The sequence below is a fragment of the Callionymus lyra genome, chromosome 7 (assembly GCF_982586985.1).
Source record: "Callionymus lyra chromosome 7, fCalLyr1.hap1.1, whole genome shotgun sequence".
In the NCBI taxonomy this organism is placed as follows: domain Eukaryota; kingdom Metazoa; phylum Chordata; class Actinopteri; order Syngnathiformes; family Callionymidae; genus Callionymus; species Callionymus lyra.
In genome coordinates, this window is record NC_141824.1 from 12415507 (window position 1) to 12433897 (window position 18391).

Consider the following 18391-nt stretch of genomic DNA (forward strand, 5'->3'; position numbering starts at 1 on the left):
CCAATCCAGGAGCACGACTGAATGGCTTAAAAAGAGCTGTGCGAAACTGCTTTGCCCTTACCCCCTTCTCGCCCATCTCGCCAGCCTTCTCCCCCTTCTCGAGCTTCCCATTCTCTCCCCTCTTCTCAAGACGCAAGCAAGCTTCACGCAATCCAACCTCCGGCAGATAGCCAAGCATGCCTGAACCTCTCTTGCCAGCCTGCAACAAAGGACCAGGACCAGACCCAAAAAGACCTCGACTCCAGCACTTCCAGCCGCCACACGTCTTCAGCGTGGTCCCTTCCAAGTCACTCCGCAACACAACTGGATCCAGGGCCTCAGTTTCGTGTGCCTGCTGCTGCTCACCTCTACATCATCCTCCTCATCTCACTCTCACATTGATTGATGTGTTGGGATTTTTTAAATTGATCTGAGGTAGCAAAATTAGCTTAAAATTAGTTGTAAAGCCAGAGTTGAGTCAAAAATCAAATCAAATCCTTCAAGTCAGTTGATTGATGATTAATTCATATCCATTCCTTCCATGATATCAAAGCAAGCGTCATTCCATTCCATTTTTTTTGACTGTTCTCTCTTTTCTCTTTGTTTCTTTCAATAAATCTTATAAAAAGTACATCAGTTGCCTTTACAATTTTTCAGAATTTTGTATAATCAATCAAGAGCCCTTTCTTTCAGTAAAGAACATTAATCACATCAACATGTAGTACTTGTACTAAAGACTACAGTTAATGAGATTGATTCTAACTAGTGTTTTATAGTTAATTAATAAGGACAATAATTATTATTCACATAAATGTAATAGTTTCTTTTGGACTAAGACTCAAAGGTTGTGCTCCAAATTCAGGTATTCTTACCTAGAGGCAATTTTAAAGTTAAATCGACCAGAACTTGTAAAACGATCAAAACACGGAGTCGCTTCCGTCGCTCCAACACGACGTCATGTCCATCCCGGGTCTTATACTTCATGTCGTGGAGAAAGATGAACAATCACACAAAAGAGTGTGTCACGGGTCGTTTATTTCGCCGCTTCAAGTCAAACAAAATACAAGCTTTACGATCGCGACCAGACACACTTTGTCCCGATGACTGTACAGGTCAATAGTCCTGGGAGAAAAGGCCCAGATCTGTAGAAACATCGCTATATTTAAGGCAAATTTCCCGCCCAGGGGGTCGTCCTTTCCGGCCAAATGGTCCTTTCAAGTTCCCTGTGTCCCGATCCCCCATTGAGAGAGAACCTAATTTGTGTTCTTGTAATCTAATCATTCAAATGTTCTCGGGTGGGGGTTTCCGTCTTTTAGCCCCCCTTTCCCGGGTGTGTCTTTGATCTACGATTTAAGGTGTGATTTGCAGATAAACAGATGTTTTAAATTACCGGTGTCCTATCTCTAATTCTGATCCAAGCTTGCCTCGAACCAGTTTGAATCAGTCTGGAGTGGAATGTTGATTGTGAATGTGTAGTCAAACGTTTAAGCTCTTAAATCAAGCTAGTAATTTGTATTTTATATTTTGATTATCTTTTAGCATTAATTTAAGTATGGCGTATACGTATAGTGTATTATAATTTTAATCCAACAACTCCCCCTGTTGACGTGGCCTTTATAGGTCACGTCGTAAACAAAAAGTCCACATTTCTAAATAAATGGTTGTTCCGCAACAACATTTTATCAATTACGTCTTTTATTTAATATTATCATCTTCCCAACAACATATTATCATCATGTACCTGCACACGCTATATGTATAACCGAAAGTATAATCATCTGTCTGCAATATTAATATTTTTTAAACGGTGACACAAGGCTTGGCCCTATTCAGAAGCCCTATTTCATCTTTCTTTCATCATTTTCCTCAGTAATCCAGTCCATCATCATAATCATCATCATCATCTTCAGTCGGTCTAACTGTTCTTCCTCTTCCATAGTCGGTATGACTGTTATGTCCTCGTAGTCTAGCCGGTCCTCTTCGTCCATGTCCCGATTCCGGCGTGAAGAGGAAAAATCGATCCTTCTTCAATCTCCTCCGAGTCCATCTTCTTCAACCTGCACACAAATAACCTTCATTCAGGAGTAGCTCTGACCATGTAATCTTTTTTTATTAATGTATTAAAATTGGGTATTTTCCCCATGTACTTATCCGTGTGTTTCTTCGGATAGGGGAAGGTGGTAGATGATACTTCTCTTTTGAGTGTGTTTACTCATCCAGGTCAGAAAATCCTGCGTTCCCTTGACTTGATTTTTTATATCCTCCACTGATTATCCACCACTAGAGGAAACTGTCCATAAAGGCCTGTTCCCAATCCATCTGATCACCCTTTTAGTGTCCCTTTCTCACCTTTTCTAGTTTTAACTTTAGGGGGTTTCAGTGGCGTGCCTGGGTCAGGTCTATAATAACAATGTTTGACTTGTTCCTCATCCTTACTGCTGCATCCTCACTGTAATTTTCCTTTAAAATTTTTCTGATTTGTCATCTACCTCCTCACACAAGCTGCTTTATGGTCTCTAGTGCACTTGTCATGGCTACACACATCTTTATCTTCTTTATCCTGCCGTTTTATTGCTATCTCAACTGATCTGCTAAGTGTCTTTTCTGCTGTGTCTACCAGATCTCTTGTGAGAATGTCTTGCCTGTGTGTTATTATTGCTACATTATCAATAATCTCTTTTCAATTTATCATTTTTGTTTTGTCTATTTCATTAACACCTTGATCCAACATCAGCTGCTCTCCTGTAACATTGAACACTGGTGCCTGGGTGCTTACTTTCTCTTTTATTACCATTTCTTGTAATTCAGCAGACAGTTGGGCATAAAGTTCAAATTATTTTTTGTCTGCCAGTTGTAGATCTAGTCTTTGGTTTCCACCTTCTAGGTAAAGTGGTGGTGAATCTGTTTTTTAGTAACATTATTTTCATCAACAACTTCCTTTTTAGCAGCTTTCACTGGTGCCATCACTTCAGTATTCAACTTTATCATTTTTACCATTTTAATCAGTATAGAAAATCTGTCTTTATAAGTTTTTGGATTTTTCTAAAAGAGCCAGTCTGCGTTCTTCACTAAACAACATGCTTGTTCTTCTCCCCCTAATGACATCAAGTCTTATGGTAATGTATTTCACAGTTTCTCCAAGAATATCTTCTTCAGGCATTGGCATTGGCAAAGACTTCCAATCTTTCTCTGCTTTTTAGCCCATTCATACCAGTTTTTCACAACATTTTTCCGATCCAACAGACTCATTCTTTCCACATATGAACTTACAGAGCGAAACAATATTCCACGAGACTGCCATTTTACCCGCAGTTCAGATAAATCCATTTCTTATTATATTTATCTTATTTTTTCCCTTATTTATTTTTATTTTATTTATTTTTTACACCAACTGTTGGTCTCCCTCTCTAGAAACAGAGACTTGTCACGCTTGAATACCTATATTGTAATACCAAAAATGTATTAAAAAACTTATGATATGAAAATCAAAAGCAAAAATGCCTTTTTAACCCAATAGAAGTTTCTAAGATAACTGACCAGAAAACTACTTTTACCTATAGAAAGCTGTTTTTACCCTTTTTAAAAAGGCTCGTAGAGCTTACAAGAAAAAACTATTTTTTAACCCAAAAGAAACTTAAGAATTTCTTCACATGAAACTTGAAAAACACACATAACCATTAACGTCACATTAGTCAAGAAAGCCTGTATTTCAACTTAAACTTGCGGCACCAAACTCGCAAGATACGCTTTTTTTCCTCAAAAAAAATATAAGTAACAAAATAACACACTTGAATACTTATATTACAATGACCAAAATTCTTTATAAAAAACTTGTGATATGAAATTCTGTTGGATTAAAATTATTATAAACTATACGTATACGCCATACTTTACATAAATTAATGCTAAAAGATAATCAAAATATAAAGTTTAAATTACTCGCTTCATCTAAGAGCTTAAACATTTGAATATACATTAACAATCAACATTTCACTCCAGACACTCAAGACAAGCTTGAAACAGAATTAGAGATACAACACCGGTTATTTAAAACATCTGTTTATCTGCCAATCACACCTTAAATCGTAGATCAAAGAACGAAGCAAGACACATCCGGGAAGTAAGTAAGTATGTAAGTAAGTCATTTTTATTTGTATAGCGCTTTTCCAGACCAGGGTCACAAAGCTAAAAGACGGAAACCCCCACCCGAGAACATTTGAATGATAAGATTACAAGAAAATAAATCAGGATGTCTTCTCTATGGGTGATCAGGACACAAAGGACCATTTACCTTGGAAGGACGACCCCCTGGGTGGGAAATTTGCCTTAAATATAGCGATTTGTCTATAGATCGGGACCTTTTCTCCCGGAGCTATTGACCTGTACGGTTGCCGGATGAAAGTGTGCCCGATCGATCGTAAAGCTTGTATTTTGTTTGACTTGAAGCAGCGAATAAACGACCCGTGACACACTCTGAATTGACCATCTTTCTCCACGAAGCGAAGTATTAAGAACCGGAACGGGAAGTGATGGCGTGTTGGAGCGACCGTTTTAAATTCACAAGCAAAAAACGCCTTTAGAAGTTTACGGTAGTTGACCATAAAACTACTTTTACATATAACTTGGTAAAGACCAAGTAAGCCGTTTTTACTCTTTCTTCTTTTTTCTTTTAACTCACAGCACAAAAGAAAAGCGGTATACAACTAAAAATTACTTACATTAGCGTTAACGTTGCATTAATCAAGAAAGTTTGTTTTTGTTTTTTATCATAATATAAGTACTCATAAGACAGCGTAACTTTATAAAAAACTTGATTATTTAACCAAGAAAAGCTTTTTTAAAGAAAACATTCCATCCGTACTCTCGGGGTTCAAGCGATCTCTAAAGGGGTGAAATAGATGCCTCTATAACGTGCCAATGAAGCTCAGTTTGCCACTATATAGACCGAGAGTCGTAATGGAAAACCTCACCACACCAAAAAAAGCTATCTTTCTGTCTTAGAAGCGAAACAATCCACAACCCATTCAACTCACACAGCTCCAGACATCGATTAAATCAGCCAGACGATTTTCCAGACCAGGGTCACAACAGATAACCATTTTTGATTCATTTTCTAGAATTTATTTTGAATGTCACTTTTGTGCCTTTTTCTCAATCCCTGCTCCGTTTTCCGTTTTAATAAACAAATACCTTTACAAGCCTCGATTTCCGTTTGCACCGACATTGTCACCTTCACTTACCTTCTTCCTTTAAACCGAATCTGTTTCTGCTTAAGATGCAACATTCATCATTGACGTCGATCAAGTTCCAACACACATTCAAATGATAAATAAAGAATCCACAAGCGTAAGAATAGTATAATGGTCATCTTTATTAACATATTACTGTGTGACATGCATCTGCTTGTTTACATCTGTTCAACATGTTGATGATTTGTTGGTGAGGACGGCATCTTCTAGAACCTTTGGAATCAGAGACACTGTTGTTTCTAGATGTTCGGCTGGAATTCAGAACGATTAAACTACCACTGTGGAACAAGCCAAGGCCTGCTCGTCTTGATACGCTTTAGTTCGAGACTCAAGAAAGGGACATGAACCTTAACCAGTCAGCTGATGTCTTGGACACGAAAAAACTCAAGGTTCAGGAAACATCAAGACTTCCTCTAACCACTCAAGTTCCCCCTCGCTGATGAAAGAAAAAACAGAAATCCGCCTCCAAACAAAGAAGTCAAACCCTTCTCCTCATAAAAACGTAAATCAAGAAGCAACATTGATACACCTGTAATAATGATCTGACGATTACATTAGAAGTAAATAGAGTTGAGGTCCATACTGGATTCAGTCCGGAAGCGTGTGAAAAGAATCAACTGAGAGATACAGTTCTGCTCCCGAACTCATGGAATATTGGCAACTGATGTAGAGAAAATGTACAGAGAACTCCAGGACTACATGATCCGTCAAAGTCTTTTCTCATAGTCCAATATTCACTTGCTCCAGAGCAAAGCCACAGCTTTGCAGATGCCCACGTCGTTGTAGTTGAAGTAGCAAAGGCCGGCGAATGTGACCGTGGACAGGAGGAAGAGACCCGCGTTTGCCATCTTGATTTTGGTTTCCCCGTGAACGTAGTCCGTCAGCACCTGTCCGATACCCCTGCAAGGAAAGACGGAGGGGAAAAAATGGTTTAAAAGAACCTCTTGGGAGCCCATCAAATTCCTCTCTTCTGCAGTGGCCAGTGGTCAAGTCAAGCAAATTCAATGATTACTTAAATGCCCCAGATGATCATTTAATCAATGCTATTTGGAATAATTTGAAACAAGACTACAGAAATTGATATCAACCTAAAAAATAGTTTAGATCAGGGGTGTCAAACTCAATCATGCAAGGAGCCAGAAACGTCAAGGTCGAAAAAGGTCAAACAGAATGGAGTCTACGGACTCTTTCAAGATACATCTTAAGACGTTTTTATTTGTGCAGGCCTTTACTTGATTTTCTGGAACTCCTGTGTTGTTCTCTGTGTTACCTTGACCTTTAAAATATATACTTTATAGAGTATGGTTTTGAATGTTTAAGCGCTTTGTGACCCTGGTCTGAAAAAGCGCTATATAAATACAAACTACTTACGTATTTACTAGGAAATAAGAGTCTGGTTGTGATTTTGTCCTTTTTTTCTTGGAGGCTCAAACCAATTATATGTTTTTTGTCCTGCCTCTTTGATTTTAAGACAAATATCCGGTGGGCCACATAATATGACTTGGCCGGCCAGATTGGCCCCTAGTTCAACACGAATGCTTTCAATTGAAAAATAAAAAACCTTCTGATCGAAAAGCCTGACATTGAACAACAGTAATGAAATGAAATCATGACACACAAGAGAAGAAAAATGGATCTGAGAAAGCTGACAAAACAAAAACCTGAATTTGGGAACTTTGATGAACAAGAAGATTAACTAGATCTGAGGGGGAAGCAACACTTATAAGTACAATGACCTCAGGAAACGATTGTGAAAAGGAAAAACTGCTGGTGGGAAAAAAAAGAATTTGCTTTGAGGGGAATAAAAATCCTGGGACAGCAAGTTGGTGTTGCTCACAACAACTGGAACATGTAACTGAATATTATTTTACACCAGCATGTTTAGCTTCCTTAAAAAAACATACAACATAATTTTCGGACTTTAAGCCGCAATTGTTTGCCCCTACGCACATTTATAGATATTTAGTGACAGTAAACTCAAAAGTGTGACGGATGCGGTGAAGATGTGGTGGTGAACAACGTACTACAAATCAAGAAAAAAGGACAAAATCACAATCAACCCAACTCAATTTTACCGCCTTTCTGTCCAATTCTACCATGTTATAACCAGAAGCTTGACACGTGGCTTAAAAAACAGGCGACTGCGGCGACGACAGCGAGTCCAAGAAGGCTCCGTCTGCCACATTTATTTGATGAACAGTGGTTTTTATCTTGTTTTTTAGTTTCTTCTTTTATCTTTCCGACGACTTTAAAAGTCTTTCAGTTCTTTATATTAAAATGTGTGTCATGTGCAACATAAATTGATGTTAAAAAAAACAGTGTGCGAGTGAAAAAACGAGTCCTTCTCTCACCAGTGTCCGTGCAGAGTGAGGGCAGCAGCCAGGGTGTAGTCGACGGCAGAGCAAGGGTTCAAATAGGCCACCGGGCCCATGGCCAGCAGCAGGATGCTCAAGGCTCTCTCGGCCGTCCAGTGCAGGGAAGCAGCTTTGGATCCAGCAGCAGCTGTGAGCAGAGAAACAGGAAGTTTTAATCGCACATCAAAGAGGTAACTTTAATGATTCCGTTTGTGGTTGAAAACTTTCATCAACAATGAGAGTTCAAACAAGAAGCAGTAGTTCTCACCAAGTCACACAAAGGTCAGAATAGTTCAAATCCTGTGTTCTGTTGCGGTCAAAGGTTGTTATTTTTATACTGTGTATATACAGTATATATAAAATCTGTGATTGTTGTAGTTTCATTATGTTTTATTTATATTAGTTTCTATTTTAAATGTGTCCACATGTTTCCAAAACTGTCATACAATCATACAAAGCATCAAAGACAGAAATGTGAATTAATGTGCATTTACTTTTATTTATTTTGTCAGTTCTATGCTTTTTTTCTCTTTTACATTAACAACTTTTAGTTCCCACTTTACTTCAGACGCCAACATTAATGTTCCACAAACCAAGATGCACAATTGTGGCTCAAAACTCACTTTTACCTCCAGTTTGAATAATTCATCGACACCAACTTTAAAAACTTAATCGTGTGTTGTTTATCTTTATTATTATGAATGTTGTTTTTTCTCTTGAAAAATTGTGCTGTCAGCACATCTCTTTGAATAAAGTTTGAATTGATTTGAACACAATAAGTCTTTGTTTAGAAAGAACATGATCCCTTAATTGATGCTTCTCTCCTGTTCACTAAAATAAATGTTCACCAATAAAATAAATTGATTAAAAGGTGGAAAAATGGGTTGAAAGAAACTAAGCTTTAAACGTATAAAGACATAAACTGAATTCCACATGATGTAACTCAATTACATGACTGCAATCAACCAATAAGAGAATCTGAGGTGATTTAAGTCACAACTGGAACATCCTATACTGACCATGTAGGGCCTGTGACGAGTGGATTCTGGCCGTCAGCATGTACGGCTGCTCCTGGTGTTGCTGTGGAGCTGCCAGTGGTCGAGCCAGCACTGAGCTTTGATAGAACAGAGCTGAAGAGTAAGAAAAAGACATGTTACTCACATGTGTTTGTAACAAGCACAAGTGTTTCATCACATGGGGCTGAAAACAACAACAATTGATGCATTTGACATTCTATTCAATCAGAGGTGGGTTTATTACGTCCAATGTTATACTTCTGAGTGTTAACAGAAACACAACACAAGTTGCATTCTCAGTTTGTCCAGTAGGTGGTGCAACGACCACAGATGAAAAAAAAAGAAGAAAGTTTTTAGAGAAAATACTTTCAGTATAATCATGAGCTTTTATTGACAGTTTTATAAACACAACATAGGATTTGTTTATGGTGGTAGTCACTTGGTGAAGGATGATAATAAATCATTGATTGAGACTCGTCTATCATTAAAAAACTAAAACAACTCACAATTAAAAGTTCACGGTTTCTCTGTACTTGTAAACCTTGAAAATGTGTTTGAAATTAGATCACAATATCAGTAATGTGACGGGAGAAGGTACGCTTTTTAATAATCAAACTGAAATCTATTTGTTGTTTTTTTTTTTAATATCATCAGTTCTTCCGAGAAGATTTTTGCTCCATTTTCTTTTCCTTATTTTATCCAGGTGTACAAATCAGTCACCTAATAAATAAAAGAAGGAAAAGAACAGTAAACAATGTGTGAGAGAAATGTCTATATTTGAATTGAGTTGTGTTCTTTAGATGAGCTGAAAAAACAATAACAAACACATTTCAGTAAACAAAAATACCCAACAACGGATTTAGATTATTGACTTTTCAAATCTTGCCTTAGGTTATAGGTAAAAAAAAAAAAAAGAGGACATTTTTCAAATCTATTGTTTAGTTGTTTAAAATAGGAATAGGTATTTAAACTGACATCTATAAAGTTGAACAGTTGATACAGAACCAGTATCAAAATAAATCGACCAGTGATAAACAAAGTTTACTAAAGATATTTTAGACTGATATTCTACAAAAGGTTAACAGAATACTAATGTTTAATAAACTCAAGGCGACATACTGGTGACACACAAGTTAAAGCAAATATTCAATGTAAAATAATAAAATCAGAATTCTTATTTACATACGTGTAAAAATACACTAATAAATGTACATAGTATTCACATAGTTGTGAACTACGGACCTTGTGCGGATGAGAACCTTTAACCCTGACTTATTTTAGTACAATTGGAGTAAACACAAATGTATTATATTCTACTTTAAATGTTATTGTGTCACATTGGTGTTTACCTTAATGCGTAAAACCTTTAGTAGTCCATCTAAAATCAAACACATTCCGAGCTAAAGTCGTTCACTTGACTGAGCAACCTTTGCTTATTCTGACAAACATAACCTAAAACAATAGTCCATTTAAAATGACATGTATAATATATGTGTTTAAAAGTGACAGAAATACTTACGTTTTACTCCTCTGCGACAGACAGAACTCAACCTGATGATAGCCGCCATGTTGATTGAAGCAACCAAGGTCGACGCGGTTACCCGGATGTAGTTGTCGACAAAAAAAAGATGTTCTATGTCAAGGATGTGTCACGTGGTGCATATTGTGAGCGAAAGTAGAGACGGAAGATGTTTATTTTTGGTCCGCTAGTTATATCGATGAACTGTTTATTTTGTTGAATTAACCTGTAAAGATTGTAAGTTAAATACGATAACTCCGCGTACACGTCCTGCCTGACATTTTCAATGAGAGTGAGCCTCTTAACAGTTGATTTCGTCACCACTATACGTCATTTCTGGTTCACCGACTTCCAAGTCATAAACGAGCTCAACTGCGCGCTTATGTGTGGCGTGCATTATTTGTAGATCGTCGTTATTTCCCCACTGCCGTAAAGTGACTCTGAAGGTCAGGAAAACACGCCGACAGCTTCACCGAGAAGGAACCTCCTGGTCCAGGACCCTCAGCGACAGACTTCAGTAATGGACGGCTTTGGGAATCTCTCTCCGGCGGATAGGGCGGAAGCCCAGGAGCTGCAGCAAGCGATCGAAATGGAGGCTCAATTTCTTGCGCGGGTTCGTGTCTCTTCCATTCGTTCGTGAGAGTGATCGTAATGTTTCTGGAGGCCGCGTGCGGATCAAGCAATAATCCTATGAAATCACAATTATTGTCCTTTAACACTTTCTTTTTCATGGTACACAACACATTACACATACTTATCCAATTCGGCTCCTTTTTTTAAACTGTGGTTTGGTTCTTGAGTAACGGGACTAACCACCTGTGCGCATGCGCAAGAGGTAAAAAGTCAAAGTTTTTCCCAGTTAGTTTTATAACCAGATAAAAAAGTAAACCTTTTATTTTCCTTGAAAAAAAAGCTGCTGTTGACCGTTGATACGTTTTTGTCATGTAATGTGCGACTCTCGATAAAGTTTTAGGACTATATTGAAAGCTACGTACAACAATTGTTTGTTTAAAGAATGTTCGTAGAAAATATAGTGTGGCTTCATAGTATAACAAGGCGTTTTATTACCAGGTAATACTCCAGTGACTTGAGGTCTGGCTTTGTGCTTTACCAATATTTTTTGACAGATTTGTCAAGGAAAACCAGAATTAATATATCAATCTAAAGGTGTCGATATTTAAGAAAATAAAACGGTTTTTAGTGCGCCTCATAATCGCAAGAGTAAGCGAAAAAAAGTTGTGTAATTTACCTGTTATGTTGACTTAAATTGAGTACCTATGTTAAGTGGGTCTAAAAGAATAAATTGTTTGTTTCTGATAACTAATGGAAGGGCTTTGCTTTAATGGGATTAGGTTTGTGAACAGAGACCAGTCCAAGAGGTTGCAGGTTCAATCCCAGCTCCAGACAAGCTTCTGTCGTTGTGTCCCTGAGCAAGACACTTTACCCTGATTGCTCCTGATGGCAGACTTGGCGCGGGTGTGCAGCCTACTCCCATCAGTATGTGTGAATGGCTGTCAAAGCACTTTGTGACCCTGGTCTAGAAAGGCGCTATATAAATAGACATTATTATTATTGTTATTGTTATTATTATTATAACTGTGTGTAACCAGTTACATGCCGGTTATTGGCCTTGGCTATTTTGTAGAAAAGACTAAGTGTTGACGCCCCTAAAACAATTTGGGGCTGAGAGAGCATCCTGTGTGTGTATGTCGCGATCATATGTTCCATTCTTCCCTCACTAGTGAACAAGATCCAAAATTATGCAATAATCCAAATATTTATTCTGTGTTTCTTTAAAGGTGCACAACGTGACTGAGATATGCTGGGACAAATGCGTGGACAGTCCAGGATCCAAGATGGACCACCGGACGGAGTCCTGCGTGGGCAACTGTGCGGAACGCTTCTTCGACGCCACGCTTTCCATCACCAACCGCTTCGCACAGATGGTGCAGAAAGGCGGAGTTTTGTGAGACTTTTTCCCGATGAGATGACGTTAGACGATGAACCTCTGCAGACTGGAACATGCAACTTTGTGATTAAACATGATGAACCCCTTGCGTTCTATATGTATTTATTCAAAACATGCTACATTACATATGTATTTATTCAAAACATGCTAAATTACATATGTTTTAGATCAAAACATGCTACATTACATATGTATTTATTCAAAACATGCTACATTACATATGTATTTATTCACAACATGCTACATTACATGTTTTAATTCAAAACATGCTACATTACATATGTATTTATTCAAAACATGCTACATTACGTATTTATTTAAAACATGCTACATTCTATACGTATTTATTCAAAACATGCTACATTACATATGTATTTATTTAAAACATGCTACATTACATATATATTTATTCATAACATGCTGCATTACATATGTATTTATTCACAACATGCTACATTACATATGTTTTAATTCAAAACATGCTACATTCTATATGTATTTATTCAAAACATGCTAAATTACATATGTTTTAATTCAAAACATGCTAAATTACATATGTTTTAATTCAAAACATGCTACATTACATGTGTTTTAATTCAAAACATGCTAAATTACATATGTATTTATTCAAAACATGCTACATTACATATGTATTTATTCAAAACATGCTAAATTACATATGTTTTAATTTAAAACATGCTACATTACATATGTATTTATTCAAAACATGCTAAATTACATATGTTTTAATTCAAAACATGCTACATTAGGTTAGGTAGAACATTATTGATCCCTCGTGAGGTCTCCTTTGGGATTTTCCAAATTATCCACAGCAAATATAGCAATTTTTTATAAGAACAAGATGATACAATCTAAGTCTAAAGATAAAGAACATAGATCAAAGAAAAATAACAAAGGATACAAAGATTAACATAGAACAGAACGTCATGATACTTTTACTCCACTCCTGCCCCTGAACTCAGAATTGTACAATTTAATAGCCCGAGGAATGAATGAGTCCCTGAGTCTATTTGTTTTGCACCTGGGAAGGAGCATTCGTGCACTCATTCTGCTTCTCTGCTCACTGATGACAGTGTGTTACATATGTATTACATATAGTGTTATATATTACATATGTATTCAAAACATGCTACATTCTATATGTATTTATTCAAAACATGCTACATTACAACATAGATCAATTGGAGACAGAATAAAATGAATGTAACAATAATAATAAACTCACCCTGTATTTTTCCTTTTTTTTTGTTATTTCTAAAATGTAGAGTGTCCGTCAGTGCAGAGGAATAAAACTTAAATGTCATGCCAAAAAAAACTGTTGTGTTTACACCACAAACAAAAATACAGATACTTTGTTGGAGTGTCTAAGAACCAACATCTGCTTTAAAGTGAGGTCTGGTTATTTCATTAAAAAAGCATGTTTTAACAACCTTTCAATATAAACATGATTGAAAATATTCGTTAACAAGTAGTTCAAGGTTTCGAAAACGTTATTATTGAATTACATTTTTTTAAATGCAATATTTATTCCAAAACAAAAATAAGAAAATCAAAATTCCAGCATATTTATTTCTTAAAAACCATCAAACAATTTTCTTCTATTTTCACCTTGTAATACTCGTTTATTTTGTTATTTTCTAAAATGTAGAGTGTCAGTGCAGAGGAATTAAACTTAATGTCATGACAAAAAAAAAACGTGTTGTGTTTACACACACAAACAAAAATACAGATACTTGGTTCGAGCGTCTAAGAACCAACATCTGCTTATAAAGTGAGGTTTGGTTATTTAATTAAAAAAGCAAGTTTCAATTCATCTTTAAACTTCATACATCCGCACTGTTCAGTGTTGTGTTCACTGTAGTATTTTGTTTTATTTTTGTTTTATTTTTTCCTAATAGGTATATGTTTAATCTTTTTTTTTCTATTTTTTCCAATGGAAACATTCCGAGTTGAGAACTCACATTAAGAGAAAAGGGAATTTTAACTAATCTGGTTAAAAAAGACATGTATGTATATATATATATATATATATATATATATATATATATATATATATATATATATATATAACATGCTTTTAATAATTGTTAAATATGATTATCATTCCTTTAGTATTGTGCTTATTTTAGTATTATTAAGTAATATTTAATATAATTGAAATTCTGTATTATTTATTGTGTTTATTATTATTTATTACGTTTTTTTTTTTGTAATCGTTGTTTTCTGAGTTGGTGTTACAACTTAATGTGGGAAGAATATAATCGTATCTTATCTTATCTTATTCTAGCGTTATTACCGAGAGTCGATATGCATTTTAAAAAAATCCCACGTTCAGGAGGAACACGAATGCCTCACGGGAGTTAAGTCCCGCCCCCTCGTCCCCTTCCTAGCCAATCGCTTTCCAGCTCGAACCACGCGTTTCCTGACACGCGTCTGTCACTCTCGTCCCACTAGGTCCAGGTCCTCTCGAAGTCACGATGGCTCTGCGGGTCTTAGAGATCCTCTTCTTCCTGTACTTCGCCTCCCACATCCCGATCACTCTGTTCATCGACCTGCAGGCGCTGCTTCCCGCCGATGTTTACCCTCAACAGGTGAGTCGAGGCGAGCACAGGTAGATGGTCGCTGACGCGCGTGTGTTCCCTGCACCAGCTGAAGGACCTGCTCAGGTGGTATGCTGCCGAGTTCAAGGACCCCATGGTGCTGGACCCCCCGCTCTGGTTCAAGTCCTTCGTGTTCTGCGAGGCTCTCCTGCAAACACCTTTCTTTCCTGTGGCGGCGTTTGCTTTCCTCAAAGGTCAGTGACGTCACGAAGTTCAAACACCTGTTGGAAACACCAGGTGAGATAAACCAGATCACAAGATTTGACAAGAGTTTACTTGAAGAAAGTACGACACATTAAAAGATGCATTCATATATTAAAAATGTATTTAATAAATTAAATATAATGTCACTTTATTCTATAAATATTTATTTATTTTTCCAATAAAGTTTTACCTTACCTTACCTTCTAATAGTTAAAATATACATTTTACAAATGTAATCTTTTTTTTTCTCATAGCCTTTTGAATGGAATGTAAACATGTTGGTGTAAAAAGAACCACCAGACAATATTTAATTTAAAAGGCTATACATCTTTTAAAAATAATTTAGAAAAAAGTTTTTTTTTATCGACTGATTGAAATCAACAACCATTATATATTTAAACAAAATAATTCAAGGTTTCAAAGCAGTTATTATTATTGAATTAAGTTAAACATTTTTTTATTCCAAAACAATTAAAAGAAAAATCAAAATCCCAGCATATTTATTTGTTAAAAAACATCAAGCAATATTCTGCTGTTTTCTTCTAAATATTATTATTTTGATTTCAATGATCATCAATGTATCTAATTAAATTACAGTAATATTGATTCAATTTAACTCTAGAATATTTTCAATGTAGGTGTAAAGATTGTGTTTATAACTCACATTAGCATTAGCTCTAGTGATGTGTCTTGACATTAGTCAGTACTCCGGTGACTTAGGTCAGTCTGTCAAACTGAGCCTGAGAAACCTGGGTGTTGTATTTGACAAAGACACGTCTATAGATCAACACTGCAGAAAACTGACCAGAAACTGTTTCCTTCAACTGAGAAAAATCTCTAAACTTAAGAAAATGTTGTCACAACACGATCTGGAGCTTGTAATCCATGCATTTGTATCTTTTCATTTAGACTATTGTAACGGTTTATTTTCATGTCTTAACAAGAAGGATCTGTCTCGCCTGCAGTTGATACAAAACTCTGCAGCGAGAATTCTGACCTGCTCTAGTAGAAGAACTCACATTTCCCTGCTCCTTAAACTTCACTTACTTTCAGAGCTAATCATGTTATTGTTTTTTAATATTCTCGTTTTTTTTTTAAACGTGTCATTTGTTCACTGTCTTATCCCCAAGTTTTTTTTTTAAGAATAGTAATTATTCAAGTATAATATAATATATATATACAGTATGTATGTATATATATATATATATATATATATATATATATATATATATATATATAATACAATATAATTAAACTTTCTTTTTCTTGTTTTAATTTTGTTCACAAAATGCTGGTAAACATTTAACATGTTGAATTAATACTAGCTTTGTCATTTTATATGTGGTAAATTTAGCCTTTTTAAAAATTAAAAGCATATTTTAACACCGGTATCAGATCGGTATCGGTCAATAGCCCAGATGTTGGTATCGGGATCGGGACCATAAAAGTTTGGATCGGTGCATCCCTGATCAATATTGAATGGTTGAAATATTGTTTGTTTGTTGTTTTTTTGTATGTAAATGTAAATGTATTTATTCAATTTAACAATTTCTATATTGAAAGTTTATTTTGATTGAATAATTGGATTCAATAATTCAAATATTTTGAAGTTTATAGGTTGAAGTAATTATTACTTATAATTGAATTTTACATTTCTTTATACAAATACAAATTTACACGTTGTTATTAAAATAATTCCAAAAAATAATTTTGGATTAAGTAGTTTTTTTAATTTGTTGCATTTATATTTCAGTATTGATTGGTGGCACTTTTATGCTACAAATAAAAAAACCTTTAATTTAGATAATGTATTTTTTAATAATTTGATTCTGTTTCTTTTTTTTTTTTCAATTATTAAATAGATTAATAAATAAACAATTCTATATTCAAAACTACACATGTCACACTACACTTGTATCTAATATTGTCATCAAAATTGAGAAACAAAAATGACTGAAAACCTGCATCTTTTCTCGTGTTCTCATCCGTTTCTCTTCCTCCAGGCGGGTGCAAGTGGATCAGGATTCCCTCCATCATATACGCCACACATGTGGCCACCACGCTCGTCCCCATCCTGGGCCACATCCTCTTCTTCGAGTTCCCCGAGGGCCCTCATCCCGGGCCCCAGACCCCGCGGGAGCGTTGGCTGCTGGTGTCCATCTACGCTCCGTACCTGCTGGTGCCGCTGCTGCTGCTGCTCACCATGTTGACCTCGTCCACCTACAGCCGACCAGGGAGCGCCACCGCCAGCAAGTCCAAGAAAAAGAAGTGACTCTGAACTGCTGATCGACGAGTTCTGACTTCACCGTGGTTCCGGGACCAGCCCTTTAAATGTTTTCTGATCAATTAAGAAAATACTTTCCGACAGCTGTTGTCACGGTTACCAAGTAAATATTTTTACTTAATTTTGTTTCCTTGTCAGAACATCTGTGTGTCATTCAATGTCTCACTTTTTACAGGGAAAGCACCATAAAAATATAATTTATATAGAATAATGTTTGGAATATGTTCGGCGCCATGTGGTGCAGCCTACTCCCATCAGTATGTGTGAATGGCTGTCAAAGCGCTTTGTGGCCCTGGTCTAGAAAGGCGCTATATAAATAGAGATTATTATTATTATTATTATTACTTTTAAGAAACTCCAATGTTTTGCTGACACGTACTCACTTAGTCCACTAGATGGCACTGTCTAGTCACGAGTTTAGTACCAAGCCGTGTTTATTGTGTAACAACTTCGTATTTCAAGTATTATACAATGATTCTTAAAACAACTTTAGGAGCACAAAACCCAAATTTGTCAATTTTAATTCACACGTATTCGTTCCCAAATAAAAAAGAAGACGATGGCTTCTTTCAAAATAAAATAAAATATATGACCTTTTTACTATAACGTGAAAGAATTAATATCGTGATGTCATGTTACATCATGATAAACGCAATATTAATACTTAACCACTTTTATTTTCTTGCTACTTTTTTAATACAGTCTGATGAGACAAATTAAACTTATTTCATTTACTTCAAACTTACTTTAAACTATTCTAAATAATTTCGATATTTCGGTCTCTATAGTTTGTAGCTTATTGTTCATGTTGGAAACATTAAGTTGTGTAGTGGAAGGTATATTTGTGTGTATGGAATTAATGATACTTAAATTTTTTTTAAAAATGGAATATAAATAAATATTATGTCGGAAATACAGAGTAAGAAAAATCCGGGAAAGGAAAACGCAAGACGATGCTTACACAAAAAAAGTAAACACCGAAGCATTTATCGTGACCTTCGCGTGACATCAGGGATCGAGTGCTTCTCCTTAGTTGCCCGGATGTTAACACGGAATTCTTTCAATTTATTTATTTACATTGACATTATTTTCTCTTTTTTTTCAACAATCGTGATTTTTATTTTATTTTTTACGCGCATTATTTATTGATTGATTGTTCGGATATAATATGACAATAAAACAACTTTGCAAGATAT

At 35.8% G+C, this 18391-nt stretch overlaps 3 protein-coding genes across 3 annotated transcripts; 2 read left to right on the forward strand and 1 right to left on the reverse strand.

Moving 5' to 3' along the window:
* Positions 1 to 5330: 5330 nt before the first annotated feature.
* Positions 5331 to 10206, reverse strand: LOC148075076 (succinate dehydrogenase [ubiquinone] cytochrome b small subunit B, mitochondrial-like). The gene is made up of 4 exons (XM_087795525.1): positions 10118 to 10206; positions 8602 to 8712; positions 7580 to 7730; positions 5331 to 6128 (listed from the first exon to the last, which is right to left on the reverse strand). Exons 1-4 carry the CDS (start codon positions 10164 to 10166, stop codon positions 5963 to 5965), a joined length of 477 nt encoding a protein of 158 aa, XP_087651651.1. The 5' UTR covers positions 10167 to 10206; the 3' UTR covers positions 5331 to 5962.
* A 334-nt stretch (positions 10207 to 10540) lies between these two features.
* On the forward strand, positions 10541 to 12174 carry timm8b (translocase of inner mitochondrial membrane 8 homolog B (yeast)). Its single transcript, XM_087795810.1, has 2 exons — positions 10541 to 10730; positions 11917 to 12174. The coding sequence occupies exons 1-2, from the start codon at positions 10638 to 10640 to the stop codon at positions 12085 to 12087; spliced, it is 264 nt and encodes an 87-aa protein (XP_087651936.1). The 5' UTR covers positions 10541 to 10637; the 3' UTR covers positions 12088 to 12174.
* Positions 12175 to 14533: 2359 nt separating this feature from the next.
* tmem97 (transmembrane protein 97) lies at positions 14534 to 17406 on the forward strand. The gene is made up of 3 exons (XM_087796229.1): positions 14534 to 14698; positions 14757 to 14901; positions 16915 to 17406. Exons 1-3 carry the CDS (start codon positions 14585 to 14587, stop codon positions 17181 to 17183), a joined length of 528 nt encoding a protein of 175 aa, XP_087652355.1. The 5' UTR covers positions 14534 to 14584; the 3' UTR covers positions 17184 to 17406.
* The last annotated feature ends 985 nt before the right edge of the window (positions 17407 to 18391 follow it).